At 39.4% G+C, this 23,266-nt stretch overlaps 1 protein-coding gene across 1 annotated transcript in view; it reads right to left on the bottom strand.

The window, feature by feature from the left end:
* pappaa (pregnancy-associated plasma protein A, pappalysin 1a) overlaps positions 1 to 23,266 on the bottom strand; it is a gene marked incomplete at its 5' end in the record, with an annotated part of 160,837 nt that overhangs the window by 80,955 nt on the left and 56,616 nt on the right. The window contains 2 exons of the mRNA XM_079815957.1: positions 568 to 675; positions 17,335 to 17,531. Of these exons, the coding sequence (XP_079672083.1) occupies positions 568 to 675; positions 17,335 to 17,531 (305 nt within the window). The remainder of the gene's footprint in view (positions 1 to 567; positions 676 to 17,334; positions 17,532 to 23,266) is intronic.

The following is a 23,266-nucleotide window of genomic DNA, read 5'->3' as shown; positions in this document are numbered from 1 at the left end:
GGGCCACTGCCCCTGTGTCTGTGCACGGCCCTGGTATAGAATGCCTGAAGTATGAAATGTCTGTTTTTTGTGATTATGTTGCTTACTTTTCCAAGGCATTCTATACATTACCCAGGTATTATACAGAATAACAAGTACACTGTAGGCAAAGTATCAAAACACGCCTTTATTGGCATTGAACATGTTTTTGAAAATAAACGAAGAACTTCAACATATTGTAAAGGACGTTCTTGCCAGAACAACACTAAAGCAGAAGTGGCGTTGAGCTACTTGTTGCAGCAAGGAAGGCTAGAAGGGCATTTTGAATGGCACTACACTTTCTTCCTGATCCGACATCGTGACACAGCAACCGTCCGGGAACAAAAGGGGCGAGCCTCTGTGGCGGGAGTGGAAGCTCAAAGACCCAAGCCTGAGTAGCAAAACATGTGACCCTTTGGCATTTTATAGAATGCCTAGGAAATGTGTGAAATATAAACCATTTCATACTTTGCCTACAAACTTCAGGCATTCGATATTTTCCCTAGGTATTCCACACAATGCAATCTTATCTCAGTATAAGTATCTTACCTTCAACCAGTACTGGGAATACCAGGAAATCCGCTGAGCCTCTCGACATGGAAACCAGGCATACTGAGACACTCCTTCAGTAAGGTCAAATATCTTGGACTGGCATGTCTGAGGACAGACAACATAAAAAACAACAACAGAAAATGGCATTAAACCATCAAAATTCTAAGCTTTTCTAAATGTTCAAAGTGTCACGGTTTAGCTGTAGCGATAATCTAAACAAAGATGTGTGACGCAGAAAGACGATGAAATAATATTGAATAAACACCAGGAACACACAAGAACATAACTTCGACACAAGACCCTGAACTGAGGAAGACAAAAGGCTGAAATACACGCATCTTTACAACGAGTCAACACTGAACTGACTTCAGCTGAACAATGACACTGTTTTCTTTTAGAGCGGCTGCACAGCCGAAATAAACTCTAAATCATTGAATAATTGCCCTGTTTATCACTGAAAAGCTGCTTTGAAACAATCTGTATTGTATAAAGCGCTGTAGAAAAGGTGACTTGACTAGTTGTGACACGTGCAAACATTTAGGTTATGAATTGAGCTTTGATTCCCGCTCTGGCTGATGAATCATATATTTTTTTAATTATATTTAAAGGAGTCCTATAATTCCCCTTTTTACAAGAGGTAAAATAAGTCTCTGATGTCCCCAGAGTGTGTATGTGAAGTTTTAGTTCAAAATATCCCACAGATCATCACTTTTTCAGGGTGAGACGTTTTTTTGTGTGTCCCTTTAAATGCAAATGAGCTGCTGATCCACGCCCCCTTTCAAGAAGAGGGCGGAGCTTCAAGAGCTCATGTTAGCAGCTCCGATTATCTCACGCAGACACACACACAGAAAATGTCCGAAACTGTTCAGTCTTTTATGTTCAAACCGGAGTCGGACATTGATGGAGAGACTCAAGAAGAAGTGGCAACATGTAAAATGAGACAGGACGTTTCTGAAGGGTTGAATTTATGAGTTATCTTTGAGTCATCGATTAGCATATTCTGTCATGATAATCTATAAACCGGTCTTGTGGGAACTGTTGTGAGATGAGCCAGAGAATATCGAGAGAACATGTATAGTTTAGTTTAACTGCGGTTATAACTTATGTTGTCCTCTTGTTTTATAACATGCTATTGCATTTGTGTTACTACTGAATCGCAATAAATGTGAAAGACGGACGACAGCTTGAGCGACTCCCAAATGTGCTCGACTACAACAACTCTTCCTCTTCTCAACATGGCCTTTGTTGCGTGTTCCCGGGGGCGGAGTTTATGCTAATTTTAGGGTTAGTGATGTCACTAACCCATAAAGAAGCTCGTTGTAGTCCCTACCAGCCGTTTGTTGTAGTCCTTAAAAAGAGATTTCTTTAAAAATATCTCCCTTTGCTTTGAACTTAGAGCGTCATAACTTTGCAGATGTTGTTTATGCTCAAACAGCGACATTACACACTAATTAAGGTAAGTTAAAAAAGTGTAATCATAATTAACCACCCCTTTAAAATCATACAGAGCGATTGTTTAGGTGCGGATCCGAGCATGATAATTGCCATATTCATATATGCATAAACAAACCGAACTAAGGGAGAGAGAAAAAAAAAACGATCCAAACGAGCCAGGTGTGAAAATGCCCGAAGACAAAACAGAGACAATAAAAACTAAACAAGACCGAGAACTAAACATGACCGTGACACAAAGATGGCTTTGTCTTGACAAACTCTGCTCTTGTAGTTTCTAGAAGAGTTTCTGTCATTATTCACATTAATGCCATTCCAGATTGATGGTATGATTTTCAATTATGAATACCACACAAACATGCCATTTATAGTACTTAATTTTATAGCAAGATGATGTTTTGTTCACATGTTTTATGCATGTTGGTATTACACTGCTGAGGGGGCTAACATCTCTATAATTTAACCTAAAAAACACGTGGACCGCTTTCATAAATCTTTATGAAATGCCTTTTTCTGTTTGTTCCTCTGTAAATATGCAGGGCCAAAGACCAAATAAATGTTACGGTCTTTAACACGTCTTGACAAATTGACTGGGGAGGAAGCATGTGGTTGGTATCAGTGTTGTTTTGTTTGCCAGAGATATACTGCAGGTGGACAGCTCTGAAAACAATGTCTGCCCTGAACTGATCTGCACTGTGTAATGTGTTGAGAATACTGTGAAAGTGATTTTATCGAACCTCACAGAAAAAAAAAAGAGCAGTACACATCATGACATTAGACAAGGACACCATGTTTCGCCCAATCTCCTGACCATATGAAATATGATATATGAAACTGGAGACACTATGGAAACCACACGGAAAAATAATGAAGCATCTGACCAAGAGATCTGTTGATGTGTCATGTATGATCTGGTCCCTCAAGGAATAAAGCGATATTGCATTTCCAAGCATTGCAACCGCAGGTGGCACTTTTTTCCCTGAATGCAAGGAATGCACTTTTTCCATGTTTGTGCAAAGCAAAAAGCCTTTAACCAAATGGATAAACATCATACGCTATGTTTGCTTGATTGTATTACATGAGCACATGTAGTGTACTTCAAAACTTAAAAAGTATATTTAAAAAACTGTACATTTTAAAGAATTTAAGGACCCACTTTATATTAAGTGTCTTTAACTACTATGTACTTACATATAAATGAATCATTTGATACAATTCAGTAATTGTGCATGTACATGTTTTTACTTTGTGCTTATATTGAAAAATACCTGCGTGTAATTACAGCAATAATTACTAGATTGACCAATAATCGGTTCAACCATCATTTAAGTTTTTTTTTAAATATAGTGTTAAAACAGATTGTTCCGTTCAGTGGTGTTGCTATAATTGTTAAAAACAGAAATAAAAATAAAAAAATATCAGTTCAACATATCGGTTATTGGGCACATAAATGTGCAAATAATTGGTATCGGTTATGAAAAATCTAAATCGCTCCATCTCTATTAATAATTTGATACAATGCAATTACTGTGCACATACATGTTTTTACATTGTGCTTATATTGAAAAATACCTGCACGTAACTACTTCTGTAATTAATTTCCTAATTATATCAATTACTAGATCGACCAATAATCGGTTTTACCGATATTTAATATTTTCCCATAATCAGGTATCTTTTTTATATTTTTTAAAGCATTAAAACAGATTGTTCAGTTCAGTGATGTTGTAGTAATTGTCAAACAAAGAAATAAAAAATAAAAATATCGGTTCAATATATCAGTTAACGAGCACATAGACATGCAAATAATTGGTATCAGTTATAAAAAATCAAAATCGGTCCATCTCTATCAATTACACTGTAGACTCTTCTCCAAACCTGTCCTAACCTTACCCGTATCCCATATAAAGTGAAATTACTATGTACTAACATCCAAACTAATCATATGATACAATTCAGTTAATGTGCATATATATGTTTTTACATTGTGCTTATATTGAAAAATACCTGCGTGTAATTACAGCAATAATTACTAGATTGACCGATAATCAGTTCAACCGAAATTTTTTTTTTTTTTAAAGAAAGTGTTAAAACAGTTTGTTCAGTTCAGTGCTGTTGCTATAATTGTCAAAAACAGAAATAAAACAAATAAATATCAGTTCAATATATCAGTTATCGGGCACATAAACATGCAAATAATTGGTATCGGTTATGAAAAATCTAAATCGCTCCATCTCTATTAATAATTTGAAACAATGCAATTACTGTGCACATACATGTTTTTACATTGTGCTTATATTGAAAAATACCTGCATGTAATTACTTCTGTAATTAATTTCCTAATTATATCAATAATTACTAGATCGACCAATAATCGGTTTTACCGATATTTAATATTTTCCCATAATCGGGTATCTTTTAATATATTTTTTTAAAGCATTAAAACAGATTGTTCAGTTCAGTGATGTTGTTATAATTGTCAAACAAAGAAATACAAAATAAAAATATCGGTTCAATATATCAGTTATCGGGCACATAGACATGCAAATAATTGGTATCAGTTATAAACAATCAAAATCGGTCCATCTCTATCAATTACACTGTAGACTTTTCTCCAAACCTGTCCTAACCTTACCCGTATCCCATATAAAGTGAAACTACTATGTACTAACATCCAAACTAATCATATGAAACAATTCAGTAATTGTGCATATATATGTTTTTACATTGTGCTTATACTGAAAAATACCTGCGTGTAATTACAGCAATAATTACTAGATAAACTGACCAATAATCGGCTCAACCGCAATTTTAGTTTTTTTAAAAGAAAGTGTTAAAACAGTTTGTTCAGTTCAGTGCTGTTGCTATAATTGTCAAAAAGAGAAATAAAACAAAAAAAAGATCAGTTCAATATATCGGTTATCGGGGACATAAACATGCAAATAATTGGTATTGTATCGGGTTATAAAAAAATAAATATCGGTTGATCTCTAATAATTACACTGTTGACCCTTGCCCAAACCTGTCCTAACCTCACCCGTATTAAGACACTTAATATAAAAGTGAACCCAATATAATATCAATGAAATGAGATATACTCTCTCTTAAAGAGAGTACACTTTGATGACTATGTTTCTTCACACACTTAAGTACACTTTAAGCCATTATGTTTTAATAATCTTTTAAACAAGTATACTTATTTTTATGTGTTGACTTACATACTAAAGAACATAAAGTACTTAACTGTAGTGTGTCATTACATGTTACATTTAAAGTTATTATAACTTAATGTACTACATTAAAATGTAATCTTTATAAATGTGCAAATGTACTAAAATACATGACCTAAAAGTTTCAATAGAAATTACAGTAAAGTATATTTTAGTTGGCCATAAATCATTGCCGGTACATTCGTCAGTACACTTTAACAATATTTCAAAGACAATAGAAGCAATTATGAAATTACATATAAAGATGTCCTTAGGTCCTACTTAAGCGGGTCCAAAAAAGCACTCCGTAGTTTGGCAAATTGCATTTAGAATATTTTTTAACTATACTAATACATTTTCATTTAATTGCAATTAGCATGCACTTAAGTGCCCAAAAACATTACATTCAGTTCGCACTTAAAAAATTATACTAAAGTGTACTTGTTTTTCATAAGGGAAGGGTCAAAACTGTACCTTTAGACGGGCTTCTGGGCCACGTGTATTTATCATTGATTTGATGAGGTCATTGGAGGAAGAGCTACCTATCAGTGGGTGGTGGAAGTCTCCCTGCGGATGCATAGCAGGCCTGTGACATCACTGTAAAACCACAACACCACCGCCAGGAAAGGCCCACCAATAGCCCAGCATGAGGGGCTAAATAAACCAATAAAACAAATGATCTACAACTTATTGACTCAAACCACAGGTTACTGGAATGCGAGGACAGGCAGTAAATTATAAAAGGAGCTGGAAAAATCAACACTCAGTGCTCGGAGCTGGTTGGGGAAAACCAATCTGAAAAAAAAAACTTGATTGAGATCTTGTGCAGCGAGGCTGGTCCCGTCAGTAAGGTGGATCACTGACATCTGCAAAGTTGAACTCGGTGCGGTTTGCCAATTGCAACGAGATCGCGGCTGTTTTTGTCACGACGTCCCACACCGTTTTTTTCAAAGCAGGCGATATTCAGAAAAACGGCACTTCCACTGCACTCCAGGGTCGACCCAGCAACTGGATGTTTCAATGTGAAGTTAATTACAAGCAAACAACCTCAAGCGTTCACTCCTGAAAACAAAGTAAGCCTGGGATGGTTTGACAATTGTGTCCAAGAGCTAATGTGTACCAGCTGTGTAGTTCTGGAGTGGAACGCCCCCCTTACCACCACCTTACTACAGACACATATACACAGAACCACAGCCAAACCCCAAGATTTTGTTTGTAAATCACCACTTAAGATAAAAGGGAAATGGAGAAGAATCATTGGGAGCCACAGGGGGAGGCCTGTCCCTCCTCTGACTGCATGGGCAAAAGTTCGGCTTCACTGTCAGACTCCAGTATATGTTAAAAGGCTCCACATGGAGCTCGGGAGGAACATATTCATGCAGTCTGATCAATCAGCACCCGAACAAGCGTATAAGCAGTGGCTTCTGTCCTACTTCCGGCATCCCTCCACCGCTCCAACTCCACCTTCTTGGCTGGTTACCACAAAAATCAATCAAGGAAGTCCTAGGAGGTACTTCGGGCTCGGGGGGAGCCTTGAGATTGAACCCTCCATCATGGACATCAAGCCAAATACGTTTACCTCTTCTCCATTAAAAATGGCATGAACTATATCGTGATCGATCTTGAAGACGTAGACCGTAGAGATCATGATATTTTATGTCCTCGTAATAATGTTCAAATACAGTAATGACTACCTACAAGATGGCTGTGCTGAACAAATTATATCATGTGACTCTGCCATGTGTATTTCATGTGTGGTGACGCATTTGAAAAACAGCCGTAGGGGCTGTGAGACGAATCAAATTTTAGTTTAGTTTTGATTATCAGGCTTCCAATGATTATGAAAGCCTGATAATCAAGATAAAATGATAATTTTTTACCGCATTGTACCCTCCTTAAAAGCCTAAACTTAATGTCCAGATCAGTTAAATCATGTAATGTGATTGTTGTAAGATGCAGTCTACTGCAGGACATGCTTTATTTTAAAAAGTGTTATTAAAAAAGCTCATTAAACTGTGAAAGAGACTGATCCCCATGTGCTTTCAAGCGAAGTATACTCGGGGGTTTTAAGTAGTGTTACTCGAGATCGGTCTTAAAGGGATAGTTCACCCAAAAATGAAAATTAGCCCATGATTTACTCACCCTCAAGTTATCCGAGGTGTACAGGACATTCTTCTTTCAGATGAATAAAATCTGAGTTATATTCAAAAAGTCCAGGCTAATCCAAGCTTTATAATAGCAGTAATAGTTGCTCTGTTTTTGAAGTCCATAAAAAAATGCATCTGTCCGTCATATAACTGCTCCACGCGGCTCTGGGGTGTTAATAAAGGCCTTCTGAAGCGAATCGATGCGTTTGTGTAAGAAAAATATCCATATTTAAAACTTTATGCAAATGGAACGAATCGTGCGAGTTAAAAAATCTGAACTTTGCCGGATATTCGCGCCGCGTTAACCAATCAGGAGCTTGCTCTAGTAGTGACAACAATGAGGAGAAAATCTGGTTTATATTAATCATATATTAATATCTGGTTCAGACAAGTGTGCATATGATTATCACTGTGATAACATTAAATGACATTAAACAACCCAGTCTCTTTTTGTTAAATGCAAGTTTATGTATGATCAATAATACAAAAGTATAAGTAAAAGGTATAAGAAGCTCTACATGAAATAAAGCAAACAGTCAATCAAACATTCAAAGTCAGCGCTAGTCGGCTACAACTGTAACGTAAAGTTATGGCCTAAAAATAAAAAAGTAATGAAACTTCTCTTTGCCCTCAGCCTAAACGATTTGTCAGGGAACAAATTATAGATCCATGAGACCAAAGATCGGCCGTTACATCTACACAAGACGAATTATAGCTCGAGACACCACAGGACATCAGAGCCAGCGGCAAATGTCTAAAGGACTAGCCGAGGAAAGGCTGCTCTCGCTGGGGTTAATGAGAGTTAATGAGTTAATGTTCAAATAGGCGCTCTCTTTATAAATAAACCACACATTTGAGCTTTAAACAACTACATTATCGCCTGAAAAAGTCTTAAAATCTATGTTTTGTCACACATTAACAGTAGAATTTTAACAAAAAAGACGTGTAAACACAGCCCATGTCAGCCATTTCTCAACGAGACGAACGCGAATGAAGTGTCTGTTGTGAAGTGAATGTCACGCGCAAATGAAATTTTCTGTTTTGAAATTTTAAAAATCACTGCTTCATCGGAATGATATGAAACTTGGTGACTTTTCTAGCATTAGGTGTGTAAACACAAAAACATTTTGGTCATGATTCGAGCATGCTAATTGGTCGTAAAAAAAAAAAGTAGCGTTCATTGTCTTCGGTCATAAATGACCGACCATAGGAAATGAATGAGAAATCGGCAAAAACACAAAAATATTTGTGTGTACAATCTACAAATCGGCCACGATGCTGAAAAAAAGTACACAGCAGTAAAGGGGTGACACTCTAAAACAACAAGAGTGTGATATTCACACATCCACTCACACACACATGCACACTTATACACACACACGCACACACACCCCTATGAAAAACTGAACCTATGAACCACATTTAGAATTTTTAAAAATCACAGCTTCATCAGAATGATATGAAACTTGGTGACTTTTCTAGCATTAGTTATGTCAACACACAAATTGAGGGCATTATTTAAGCATGCTGAGGGGTTGTAAAAAAAATACTCCCACTTGTGCTCTTCGGTCAAAAATGACCACCATAGGAAATTAATGGGAAATCTACAAAAACACAATTTCACAGAAAAAAATCTATATTTCTAACAACAACAAAAAATATTCTAAAACTTTATAATAAATAGTCTTTGAGATTTTTTAAATATGTATTCAAATCCATCAACAACAAAAAAATCATTAAATGTGTTCAAAACAGAACTAGTGAATTCTCAAGCCTCTCCATACAGACCTCTAGTGGTTACATTCATGGTTGCATGATTTCTTAAATAATTCAGAAAGAGGGCGCTAATCTTCCTTCAAAAAAAACATTTTGAAGGCCTAGTCTCTATTTTAACCTGAAATACTGCAATAATAAAAAAAAAAAAAAGTATTTTCAATGGCAAAAACTTATTGCATAAATATTAAAAAATACCATCAAATCATCTCAAAAAACAAAATTAAAAAGAAAAAATATTATTGAAGAAAAATACATTGCATTGGTTTTACTGGAGTGGAGGAAGTTACATTTTTAGGTGTCCGGTCACTTATGACCGTGAAGACAACCAATGCAACCCCTAAACGAAGAGCACCAGAGGGTTTAATGCAATACTGTGTTTTAAATTTTGCATATAGATATTGTTTCAGTCTGGATATTCTCTCAATAGTACATCTCAAAATTGTGAAGATCGCAATTCAGATCGTGGATCGTTTGTAATAAAAGATTGTGATGTGGCATTTTGGGAAGCTCGCCCACCCCTAACATGAACTGAGCCAATGACTCAGGCCTGTCAAAGTTCGCCAGTGTCCACGTTTTCCGCACCAAAAGAGAGCAACAATCCATCAGAAAAGATGTGGATATGCAACAGGTGTCCTTTGCAGAGGTAAAACAAAGTGCTCAGTCACCGCAAACCTCAGAGGAACCCATGCTTCTCGCTGAAAAATACATTCAGCTGTGCGACCTGGCAACAAATCAGCCCCTGGATCGCTTGACTAAAGGATTATTTTGCAGATTTGCAACCAGCTTTGTATTGTTACACTGTCTGTAGCATATGTAAATGATATATGCGCTCTTTTTCTGTGTAGCCTGGACCCAGATATCCCCGTTTACAGTACGAAACGCATAATTGTGCATCATCCGCAGGACTTTTGACAACTCCGCGGCTTTTGTTAACACTAGAGATCGAACTTCTGCATTTTTGAATTCCTGCCAACGGAGCAACAAAGAGTCGGTTCCAAAATCAAAAGTGCAGTATGAACTAATCAGCCCTTTTCTCTCGTCATGTTGCAGTGCGTTTCTACTGCATAGACAGCCAAGTTTTATTCAAGCCCATCTTGCCAGCGGTGAATTCCCCCTTTTACAGTGCGGATTAAATGAACCAGAAACTGTTGTTTTAGGTATTAAGTATCATTTTGTCGCATTTTTTTGGAGGGGAAAACATTTCATTTGCAAGATCCCTCAATCTGTTGAGCCGTTGTTCATGCTCACTATTAAAAAATGAGCCCGTTTTTTGGCTCACTTGGGTCACTATTAACATTTAGAGGCATTTCGTCTTTGCTTCCCGAGACTTTCAACTCTACTGTTGCTAAAGGACTTTCCCCCCCGCACACACACACACACATACACATCATTTTAAGGGAAATTAATGTTTCTTATTTGGAATCTATTTGCATATTTGCTTGTTTATTTTCCCTGCCCGCATTGGATAAACTTGAACTTGTTTTTCCAGCAAAATTGGGACAAATAAGACGAGGCTTTGCCAACGAACATCTGCAAGATATTTATCGAAGGGTTCAAACCGCCATCCCAACATGCGAGGGAACCCTGCGCAAAATTCGCCATTTGGAATAACATCCTCCATTAGCCATGCAGAAAGGCTCAAAAATCTGCCACAAAAGTGCTCGCAGAATGTGTCGGGAGTGCAACCCCAGCCATATCAACTTCTCCCAGATGGTTTACGACAGCCCTGATCTCATGACTGGGACTGCACCGGCTATGGCTTCATCTAGGGTGTCCGGCCTGAAGCATTGGCTCTTGCCTCTGTGGGCAAACAAGGAAAATGTGTGGTTGGCCAATGGCTTCCCAAGAGCTACCTCCACATCACATAAACAGCCCAAGTTCAACAGGCTTTCAAAAACCCTGACATGTTAACAGCCAGCAGTGTGAATGGAGGTTGCCAGTCTTTAATGGGAAAACCATCACCACGCATGGAAGCCATGACCTTGCACTATGCTCTACTGGTTCAGCTGCAGGAATCAATGGCTCTTTTTCAGGTTTTGCACAGTTATCTTGCACACATTGCAGCAGTCAAAGCATTGCTGAAGACGATTAGTGACCCAACAAGAAATGGGCGCGACTCCTCTGACCCTCCCACCTTGCAAGACCTTGCCAGCGTTTTGCGGTAGAGTCTGTTCACACAATGCACAATGCTCTCCTGTATGCCGTCATTACGCCTCCAGGGCAATGGAGTTTGCGTCATCGCTCGCTGAGGAACATGGGCGCCTTAGAGATCAGCTGGCTGCATATGTGACCTCGCTAAGCTAACATGTGCTTACTTACTGTTAACTGGCGAAGTCCCTCCGGATCAGCGTCAGCTAAAAGCAGAATCCTAATGGTGCCACTACATGAACAAGATGTTCTGTTCAAGCATTATTACAGCGGAGTCCCATTTGTGCTTGGCCAGGTGTAAGAAGTACCTCAAATGACCCAGGTAGCAGTTCGCCCAGGAGATTAGGAGCAGGTAATTATTGAAATAATTCAACAGTAATTCTGATGCTCGATTAGCTGCTCGGTGTAACGACACAAAGACTTTCTTCTCTAACTGCATTCTATATATAAAAGAAAAGTGCAAACACTTGCCAAATGATACGTCATTATGGTTGCAAAATACGAGTAGCACACACATCGCATGCGTTATATTATATTATTATGCAAAATGGGGATGTGCCCGATCCTATTCAGAAAGGCCTCAAAATTAATATGGAAGTTCAGATCAGATGAATGCATTGTCATCTCCTATTAATGTGTGTGTTTTTAGAAATCTGAACATTAAATGAAGATACTGAGATGCATTTCACTTTTTTAATCACTTTTTGAAATGCTTATATTAATGTTTAACCCTCTGGGGTTCTTCGGGTCAAAAATGACCCGAAGCGTTTTATAATTTAAAAAAAAAAAAACGTAGCTTCATCGGAATGGTCCGAAACTTGCTGACTTTAAATGACTTTCCCATTCATTTCCTATGGGGGTCATTTTTGACCCGGAGTTCCTGAGTGTGACTATTTTTTTTATGACCACTTAGACTTTTCAAATCCTGTCACCAATTTTTTGGGGTGTTCATATACCAAGTACCAATAAAGTCACCATTCCGATGAAGCTACGTTTTTTTTATTTTTTTTAATAAAACGCAAGATCCACTATACTGGTACAAATTTTCTATTGCGTGATAAAAATGCTCAATGTGTCCACCGGATGGCACCGATCTCATTAAAAAAATTGCTTTCATGAGGCCTAGGCTTGACTCTAAAATTAAATAAAGCTTCAATAAAAAAAAAAAAATAATAATATATATATATATATATATATTATTATATTCAATGGGAAAAAATGGGTCACAATTATTGCATAAATATCAATTATAAATCATAAAATTATCAAAAAAAGAAAAGAAATTATATTATTCATGAGTGAATCCACATTTTACTACCAAATGAATGAAAAACAAGGGGGACAAAAAGGTTAGATCTGCTTTGTTGTAATTTGTCCTAAACACTCATTTTCACAAAACTGCAAAAAGGGTCAATAAACTAATTTGATCTAATATGTTGGTGTTTATTTGCATAGATAAGCTTTATTTAACATCAAGAGCTTAAACTAAATATTTTATTAATTTTCTAACATGAATTTTACATATGGAAACTATAAGTGGAATAGAGTCAAGTCTTACGTTTCTATTAGTTTTGACACATCTAAAGTTGGTATATTAAATACACTATATTGCCAAAAGTATTGCGACACGCCTCCAAATCATTGAATTCAGGTGTTGCAATCACTTCCTGTAACGGTGTGGTTAACTAGGAACAAACTGAAGAATCAGAAGATCAAATCCAAACAGAAACTTTAATAATGATGCTCAGGCAGACGGGCAGCGAAACACATGCTAACATAACAGTTTTGGGCGAAGAGAACCAAAAACCAAAAACCAAGCAGTGGGGTAAAGTGCGCCGCCACTGGACTCTAGAGCAGTGGAGAACGGGACTTGCCTGACTGCATTGTGCCTAGTGTAAAGTTTGGTGGAGGGGGGTTATGGTGTGGGGTTGTTTTTCAGGGGTTGGGCTTGGCCCCTTAGTTCCAGTGAAGGGAACTCTTAATGCTTTAGCATACCAAGACATTTTTGGACAATTTCATGCTCCCTACTTTGACACAAAGCGTCGCTCCATAAAGACATGGATGAGTGAGTTTGGTGTGGAGGAACTTGACTGGCCTGCACAGAGTCCTGACCTCAACCCGATAGAACACCTTTGGGATGAATTAGAGCGGAGACTGAGAGCCAGGCCTTCTCGTCCAACATCAGTGTCTGACCTCACAAATGCGCTTCTAGAAGATTCCCCATAAACACACTCCTAAACCTTGAGGAAAGCCTTCCCAGAAGAGCTGAAGCTGTTAGAGCTGCACTCCATATTAAACCCATCGGATTAAGAACGAGATGCCATTAAAGTTCCTGTGCATGTAAAGGCAGGCGTCCCAAAACATTTGGCAATATAGTGTATACAACAGTTCTTGATTCCGATTGGCTGAGAGCCTTTTCAAGCCATGCAATATTCTCCCAGTATCAGCACTGGAACCTAGTCTGTATGCATTAATATTCTTCATTTTAAAGTGTTGCCTTGCAACAATGCAAATGGTGCCAATTGGAGTAATTACAATTATCACCCAAAAAGTAAATACTCTCAGATTATGAATATCTAAAATGAGTATGAACGGTGTAAAACATGAAACTACTTCAATTTAAACGGTTGTCAAGCTACTCATAATTTACGCTTCCTCTGTCTGAGATCACTGGCTATTCACTGGAATCCCTGTGATGAATTGGTATTAAATTAGAGTTCAAATGGATAAAAATGGGCTAGCGTTACTGCAAATGACCCAAATCAAGAGCATCTCTTCCAGGCCACACAGAAGAAAAGACATTGTGTTCTCTCTTGTATCAAGGCACCTTAACATGTCAGGGGGTGAGCAGAGACATTACAGTGCGTAAGTATTTCCCATGAATGAAAATGAGCTAACTTGACCTAAAGATTGGTTTGTTCTTCATGGGAAGGATCCTCCCCTTCTGAAAACATCCCAGCAGATCCCTATCCGCTTCGCTTCAGACACTTGAAGGTATAGGGAACCCTTCTGAAGGACACAACAAACAAAACATACCCAGCATTTAAGAGCTCTTCAGACAGCCCTGATAGATGCGATTGGGTTGTGTTCACTACAGACGGCACTCGAAGAGCCAGATGAGGCTAGAGCCATGTGTGCTACTTCTTGTTGCTTCTTGGACACTTTAAGAAACCGCCAATCCTCAGCAATACTTTACACTGTCTGTCCTTCCTATGAAGGAAACGGGCCAGGACATCGTGCACAAGGGCTGTTTGACACGAGGTCGGCGTGTAATTTCGCAGATATCTTTACGGTCCACTCAGCTCTGGAGATTTTATCTCCAGTCTTACGGAAGGAACTAAGGCAAGTTTTTGGGCCAAGCCAAAGCTCTTACATGAAAAGGTCCATCTTTTGCATAAAAAACAGATGCTCAAAATCTATTGCCTTTTTTCGTCTGATTGATAGGTCTTTTAAAAAAAACGAACAAAGTTAAAATGTCACTCTTTAGCACATGCTTCACGTGTCTTTTACCGATTTTTATAAATTAAAGAATACCTTGTATATTGTTAGTAAAATTTCAAGTATTGTTTACTTGACTATCCATACATCATTTTTATGTAAAGCACGCCAGCATTGGACTCTAGAGCAGTGGAGACGTGTTTTCTGGAGTGACCAATCACGCTTCTCTGTCTGGCAATCAGATGGGCGAGTCTGGGTTTGGCGGCTGTCAGGAGACTGCATTGTGCCAAGTGTAAAGTTTGGCGGAGGGGGGATTATGGTGTGGGGTTGTTTTTCAGGGGTTGGGTTTGGCCCCTTAGTTCCAGTGAGAGTTAGTTAAAATTGTCACTCTTTAGCACATGCTTCACGTGTCTTTTACCGATTTTTATAAATTAAAGAATACCTTGTATATTGTTAGGACAATTTCAAGTATTGTTTTCTTGACTATCCATACATCATTTTTATGTAAAGCACGCCAGCATTGGACTCTAGAGCAGTGGAGACATGTTCTCTGGAGTGACCAATCACGCTTCTCTGTCTGGAAATCAGATGGGCGAGTCTGGGTTTGGCGGCTGTCAGGAGACTGCATTGTGCCAAGTGTAAAGTTTGGTGGAGGGGGGGTTATGGTGTGGGTTGTTTTTCAGGGGTTGGGTTTGGCCCCTTAGTTCCAGTGAGAGGAACTCTTAATGCTTCAGCAAGACATTTTGGACAATTTCATGCTCCCAACTTTGTGGGAACAGTTTGGGGACGGGCCGAGCATGACTGACCAGTGCACAAAGAAAACGGATGAGCGAGTTTGGTGTGGAGGAACTTGGGATGTCATTAAAGTTCCTGTGCATGTAAAGGCAGGCGTCCCAAAACTTGTGTCAATATTGTAAATACAACAGTTGTTTCTGGGTCTTGAATCCGATTGGCTGAGAGTTTAATGTGAGCTGCGTATCAAATATGATCATCATGCTTTCGGGGAAGGTTTATTTGTTCATCTCTCCAATCATCATTGGATTGCATTGCATTATATGCTTGCCCTCCACAATAAAAAACGAAACAGTAAGATGTTTAAATGATTCGTTTTATGATCGATGCTGTTTAGTTTTTACTGGACAACACATATAATGCAACGTAATGCGATGATGATTGAGAGATGAACAGATAAACACTCCTCAGATGCCCGATGGATCATAATTGATGCTCAACAAAAACAAGCAAAATATATAATATGTTGCCTAAAGGTGAAATAAACTGTTCCCTTTATTATTATTATGTCCGGCTTTACAGGTTTTAAAACTAGACATTGTTGTACACAAACAAATTATATGTAATATTAATGTTAATTAATGAACGATTTTTGGCATTTCGTTGTATTTGCGTGCATGTTCTGAAATGTTATTAGGACATTTCTAGGTTTCTAACTGGTTGATATATTTACTATGTCCTGTATGATAAATGGCACATGCTGCACTAAAACTGTAAATGTGCTTTCCATTGGGATGAATGAAGTCCCATCAGTGTTACACACACCTCCAAACACTGATTTTGGACAGGTAAAAACCTCTAACAGCACAAGTTGTGACCTGTCAGCCAATAACATTACAGGTGAATCTGCAAAGCATCTAAAGCTGATTCAAGCTGACTTTATAGCAACAAAGCAACCATTAAATGTCAATGAGAATTGTTCATTTGAGCGCGGGCATTGCAAAGTTGAGCAAAACAAATGCACCGACGACATATTTGGCCTCCTCATAAAGTCAAGCTGGAACACACACTAGCAAAACACTGAATGTATCTTAAAGGGATAGTTCACCCAAAAATGAAAAGTCATATTAAAAATGTTCTGGCTAATCCAAGCATTATAATAGCAGTAATAGTTGCTCTGTTTTTGAAGTCCATAAAAATTGCATCTGTCCGTCATATAACTGCTCCACGCGGCTCTGGGGTGTTAATAAAGGTCTTCTGAAGCGAATAGATGCGTTTGTGTAAGAAAAATATCCATATTTAAAAATGTATTTAATTTTTTTCTATGGCTCTGCATCAGCCGCGCCATAACTTCCGGCGAATAAGGTCAAAATACCTGCGCAATCATAGATATATACATAGATTCCTCATTAGTGCCTGCGCGGATCGGTCGAATGAGGCATCTACGTATATATATCTTTGATCACGCCAGTATTTTGACCTTATTCGCCGGAAGTTATGGCGCTGGGAATACTAGATGACATTCGTCTGATAAGAGGTAAAAAAATAACACAAATACTGTTGGGTTTCTCGCAGAAACCGATGGTTTCGTGTCTTAAGACATCAATGTGTCGCCACGAGCCGCATGGTTTAATAAGGATTCGTATGTTTGTGTGTTTTTACTCTCATTACTCTCATACTCTAAAATATCCCCATTGACATGCATTATACGACTATCACACTGCAACGGTTGGAGTTAAAAATCTTCATTTGTGTTCTACTGAAGAAACAAAAACACCAAAATCTTGGATGCCCTGGGGGTGAGCAGATAAACATACAAATTCCGTTTTTGGGTGAACTATCCCTTTAAGTCTGGATCTTACCTTGGTAATAGCGGGATATCCTGCAGCCACGTCGGCTGGGCAGTACAGCCTGTCTTCATGGGACACTTCCACTGTGGTGGCCCACTGGTCCAGAAAACCGTTCGGCGTGTACAGGCCACAGTCCTTCACGCCTGTCTCCCGCTCAAAGTCTTCACAGACGCCGTCGCCGTCATAATAGTAGCACATGCTCGGCTCATCTGCACACACGTGTGTACATATTCATGTTTGAGAAAGACAAAACGTTTGTGATGCAAGCATCAACACTAAATATACTGTACATAAAAGGGTAACACTTTATGTCTTTGGTTACATGTAGTTATTTTAGTAATAACACTCTAAAAAATGCTGGGTTAAAAATAACCCAAGTTGGGTTGAAAATGGACTAACCCAGCAATTGGGTTGTTTTAAGCAAATACTTAACCCAACCGCTGGGTTAAACAACCCAATTGCTGGGTTAGTCCATTTTCAACCCAACTTTTTAGAGTGTATAAATTATGCATAATTGCATGCAACTAAACCAAACCTAACCCTATAGTAAGTACATGCAGTTAATTAATATTATAGTACTTAATTATATAATTACATACAGTTCAGATGCCATCATACTATACGAATATTCTGTAAGTTTCAGAACGGAAAACGTCCATGTTAGTCCAAAACATTGTAACCAAGCCCAGAGAACGGCTCATAGATGGTGAAAGACCGGCTCTGCAGAAGAAGATCAACGCCTACTTCATCATTGCAACTTTGGCCCCGCCCACTGGAGTGTTAGTGAGATGACGAGGAGAGACGAGCGATACAGGATCACTGGCACTGCACTATGTGCTTATTTATTTCCAACAATGTAAATTTGTGATTCATGTGCAGTCAGATGTTCTTTGTCTGTGTGTCAGTAAATCAAACCAGTGACTAAACGCTCAACTTCACATTGTTTCTCTTAGTAGATGAAAATAATCTGTTATTTAAACAGTGATTAAATTATATATAGAAAACAATCAAAGAACGCTTCCTTTACACTCTGACAAATGCTGGGATAAAAATAACCCAAGTTGGGTTGAAAATGGACTAACCCAGCAATTGAGTTGTTTTAACCCAGCAATTGGGATTATTTAACCCAGCGGTTGGGTTAAATGTTTGCTTAAAACAACCAAATTGCTGGGTTGGTCCATTTTCAACCCAACTTGGGTTATTTTAACCCAGCATTTTTTATTTTTAAGTGTACAATCGCTGGAGCTGTCAATCAAACAGCGCGAGTTTATCAGTGACTCTCGCCAAAACTCCCGTTATAATGAACAAATCTCTTATTTACATTGTGTTTGTATAATGCCATAGATCTAAATGTAATGCTATAATCAACACTTTTCATGGTTAGTTAACCTTGAGAGCTGTAATGGTAAAAACGTGCTAAAAGTTTTTGAGAAAGTTCCACATGTAATACTGAGCTATTTCATATGCAAAGATGTCAGCCAATCACAGCAGTGGGCGTTTACACTGAAGCCTCAAAGCGGCCAATCACAGCAGTGGGCGTTTACACTGAAGCCTCAAAGCGGCCAATCACAGCAGTGGGCGTTTACACTGAAGTCTCACAGCGGCCAATCACAGCAGTGGGCGTTTACACTGAAGTCTCACAGCGGCCAATCACAGCAGTGGGCATTTTCACTGAAGCCTCACAGCAGCCAATCACAGCAGTGGGCATTTTCACTGAAGCCTCACAGCAGCCAATCACAGCAGTGGGCATTTTCACTGAAGCCTCACAGCAGCCAATCACAGCAGTGGGCATTTTCACTGAAGCCTCACAGCGGCCAATCACAGCAGTGGGCGTTTACACTGAAGTCTCACAGCGGCCAATCACAGCAGTGGGCGTTTACACTGAAGCCTCAAAGCGGCCAATCACAGCAGTGGGCGTTTACACTGAAGTCTCACAGCGGCCAATCACAGCAGTGGGCGTTTTCACTGAAGCCTCACAGCAGCCAATCACAGCAGTGGGCATTTTCACTGAAGCCTCACAGCAGCCAATCACAGCAGTGGGCATTTTCACTGAAGCCTCACAGCAGCCAATCACAGCAGTGGGCATTTTCACTGAAGCCTCACAGCAGCCAATCACAGCAGTGGGCGTTTACACTGAAATCTCACAGCAGCCAATCACAGCAGTGGGCGTTTACACTGAAGTCTCACAGCAGCCAATCACAGCAGTGGGCGTTTACACCGAAGTCTCACAGCGGCCAATCACAGCAGTGGGCATTTTCACTGAAGCCTCACAGCAGCCAATCACAGCAGTGGGCGTTTACACTGAAGCCTCACAGCAGCCAATCACAGCAGTGGGCGTTTTCACTGAAGCCTCACAGCAGCCAAGCACAGCAGTGGGCATTTTCACTGAAGCCTCACAGCAGCCAATCACAGCAGTGGGCATTTTCACTGAAGCCTCACAGCAGCCAATCACAGCAGTGGGCGTTTTCACTGAAGCCTCACAGCTGCCAATCACAGCAGTGGGCGTTTTCACTGAAGTCTCACAGTAGCCAATCACAGCAGTGGGCGTTTACACTGAAGTCTCACATCAGCCAATCACAACAGTGGGCGTTTACACTGAAGTCTCACATCAGCCAATCACAACAGTGGGCGTTTACACTGAAGTCTCACATCAGCCAATCACAGCAGTGGGCGTTTACACTGAAGTCTCACATCAGCCAATCACAGCAGAGGGCGTTTACACTGAAGTCTCACAGCAGCCAATCACAGCAGTGGGCGTTTACACTGAAGTCTCACATCAGCCAATCACAGCAGTGGGCGTTTACACTGAAGTCTCACAGCAGCCAATCACAGCAGTGGGCGTTTACACTGAAGTCTCACAGCAGACACGCCCCTTCAAATCAGGCTAAAATAAGGGTACACTCTAAAAAATGCTGGGTTAAAAAAGACCCAAGTTGGGTTGAAAATGGACTAACCCAGCAATTGGGTTGTTTTAACCCAGCGGTTGGGTTAAATGTTTGCTTAAAACAACCCAATTGTTGTGTTAGTCCATTTTCAACCCAACTTGGGTCATTTTTAACCCAGCATTTTTTAGAGTGTAGGAAAAATGCCTCTTATTTCTAAATTGACAATTAAAAAAAAAATCATCCTAACATTATAAGGGCACCCCAGTAAACATTATATATTAAAGTCCTGTGAATTCTGTCCAGGGCCATCTGTAGTTTCATCACCATATTGTGTTATTTTCATCTTTAACTTTACAGTCTGAAGTTTTTAATCACTATATCGAAATAGCCTCCCCAAACTACATGGTTTTGTTTATTTCGTTTAGTTTTAGAACCATGAAAACGTATTGTATTCTAGTTTCCATTCTCCTTTTAGCTTTGGCTAGCTATAATGTCCTTGTTTGTGTTCTAAGATGACGCACAGAGGATTGCTGGATATCATTAGGCAGTGAAGGCTACATCCACACCTGCCGAATGACGAGCGGATTCAAAAATAAATATTTCTACTAGCCATGAAATTGTATTTTGCATTTGGAGGACAAACAGGTCGTTGTGTTACAACATCATGTCGTAGAAGAACCAGTGAAAGTGGACCCACTTCAAAAATGTGATTTTTTTCCCCCCCTAAAATGTTCACTTTGATGGCTTAATGTGAGCAATATCCAACATGTGTGTCGCCACATGGAGCTCTAAAGAATGGCAGCAGATGTTTTATTTAGCAGGCGGCTTAGATGCCTGATCTGAATCGCTCACATAATTTACAACAGCGATGGTCAGATTGTCCTTCTCAGATATCATTTAAAGCCATCATGCTTGCAGGTCCTAATAAAGTTCCCGGCCAATCGCAGAGTGTTTTCTCCTGCTGAATGGTGTTGGATCTGTGCTGCCTTCAGAATCCGAGCAGATGAAGGCGTCTTAGCAGACAGGATGTTGCGCAAACATTGGTTTCAGATGTGCCTTCGCGCCTTCCCACCACCGAAGGCAGCATTTTTCAGGTTTGGGATCAGGTTTTCCAGGAGAGCTGTTGAGTTTTGGGACATTTGGGATGAGTTTACCAGGCCCTGGAGCCGCTGTTCCTCGTTCAAGTGTTTTAGCCTCTCTCCTTCACTACTCCTCCTCTCACTAGTTCTCATTCTCCAATCACACTTTCTCTCCCACGTTGTGTCTCCGTCCACTCCTACTCTGCCTGTCTATCTGGCATTTTATCAGCAAATTAGTGGTGCAAATAAAACTGGATAAAAAAGTTTGTTGAGACAAACTTTAAGTTGGCTTGAGGAAGCCGGACCAGAAAGTTTTAAAAAGTTTTAAAAAGTTTGAAGATTTTCAATTTAAAGTAGTTTGAAGTTTGAAGGTTTTGAAGTCAATAAAGTCAATATATGGATGGATGGATGGATGGATGGATGGATGGATGGATGGATGGATGGATGGATGGATGGATGGATGGATGGATGGATGGATGGATGGATGGATGGATGGATGGATGGATGGATGGATGGATGGATGGATGGATGGACAGATCTATCGTTCTAAGGTTTTGAAGTCAATAAAGTCGATATATGGATGGATGGATGGATGGATGGATGGATGGATGGATGGATGGACAGAATGATGGATAGATAGATGGACAGAACGATGGATAGAAGGACAGATCTATCGTTCTAAGGTTTTGAAGTCAATAAAGTCGATATATGGATGGATGGATGGATGGATGGATAGATGGACAGAACGATGGATGGATGGATAGATAGATGGACGGATCAATCGTTCTAAGGTTTTGAAGTCAATAAAGTCGATATATGGATGGATGGATGGATGGATGGATGGATGGATGGATGGATAGATAGATGGACAGAACGATGGATAGATAGATGGATAGATGGACAGATCTATCGTTCTAAGGTTTTGAAGTCAATAAAGTCGATATATGGATGGATAGATGGATGGATAGATGGACAGAACGATGGATGGATGGATAGATAGATGGACAGATCTATCGTTCTAAGGTTTTGAAGTCAATAAAGTCGATGGATGGATGGATGGATGGATGGATGGATGGATGGATGGATGGATGGATGGACAGATCTATCGTTCTAAGGTTTTGAAGTCAATAAAGTCGATATATGGATGGATGGATGGATGGATGGATGGATGGATGGATGGATGGATGGATGGATGGATGGATGGATGGATGGATGGATGGACAGAATGATGGATAGATAGATGGACAGATAGATGGATAGATGGACAGATCTATCGTTCTAAGGTTTTGAAGTCAATAAAGTCGATATATGGATGGATGGATGGATGGATGGATGGATGGATGGACAGAATGATGGATAGATAGATGGACAGATAGATGGATAGATGGACAGATCTATCGTTCTAAGGTTTTGAAGTCAATAAAGTCGATATATGGATGGATGGATGGATGGATGGACAGAACAATGGATAGATAGATGGGCAGATGGACAGAACGATGGACAACGATGGATAGATGCCGTAAGATCTCTGGTCAATGATTGGCTGAAAGCGGTGTCAAATAAATATCTGATATATCATTGGTTAAAAGCTTAAACAAGCCTCTACAATGTGCTGGCTACGTCATGTCATATAACGTTAACATGCCGAAACGTCAGACCTCATTTAATCCGGAATGGACAAAAGAGCACAAATTTATATCAAAAAGCAGTAGAGGCGCTTTTCATGGGTTTTGCACTGTGTTGCTGTGAAATGTTATGTTTTCAGGCACTGTGCACTTTGCAAGACAGGTTCCTCTCAGTGGTCAGTTTTTGAAACGGACATCACAATATCTTGAATAAATACAAATACTGTAACCAGAAACCTCTTCTGTTACACATAGGTCTACATCAAGAAGATATATCGTAGATTAAACGGTCTGGCAATGAATACACTCTAAAAAATGCTGGGTTTAAAATAACCCAAGTTGGGTTGAAAATGGA

This window comes from Gobio gobio (assembly GCF_949357685.1).
Source record: "Gobio gobio genome assembly, chromosome: 4".
NCBI lineage: Eukaryota > Metazoa > Chordata > Actinopteri > Cypriniformes > Gobionidae > Gobio > Gobio gobio.
This window is presented reverse-complemented; position numbering and strand designations above follow the sequence as displayed.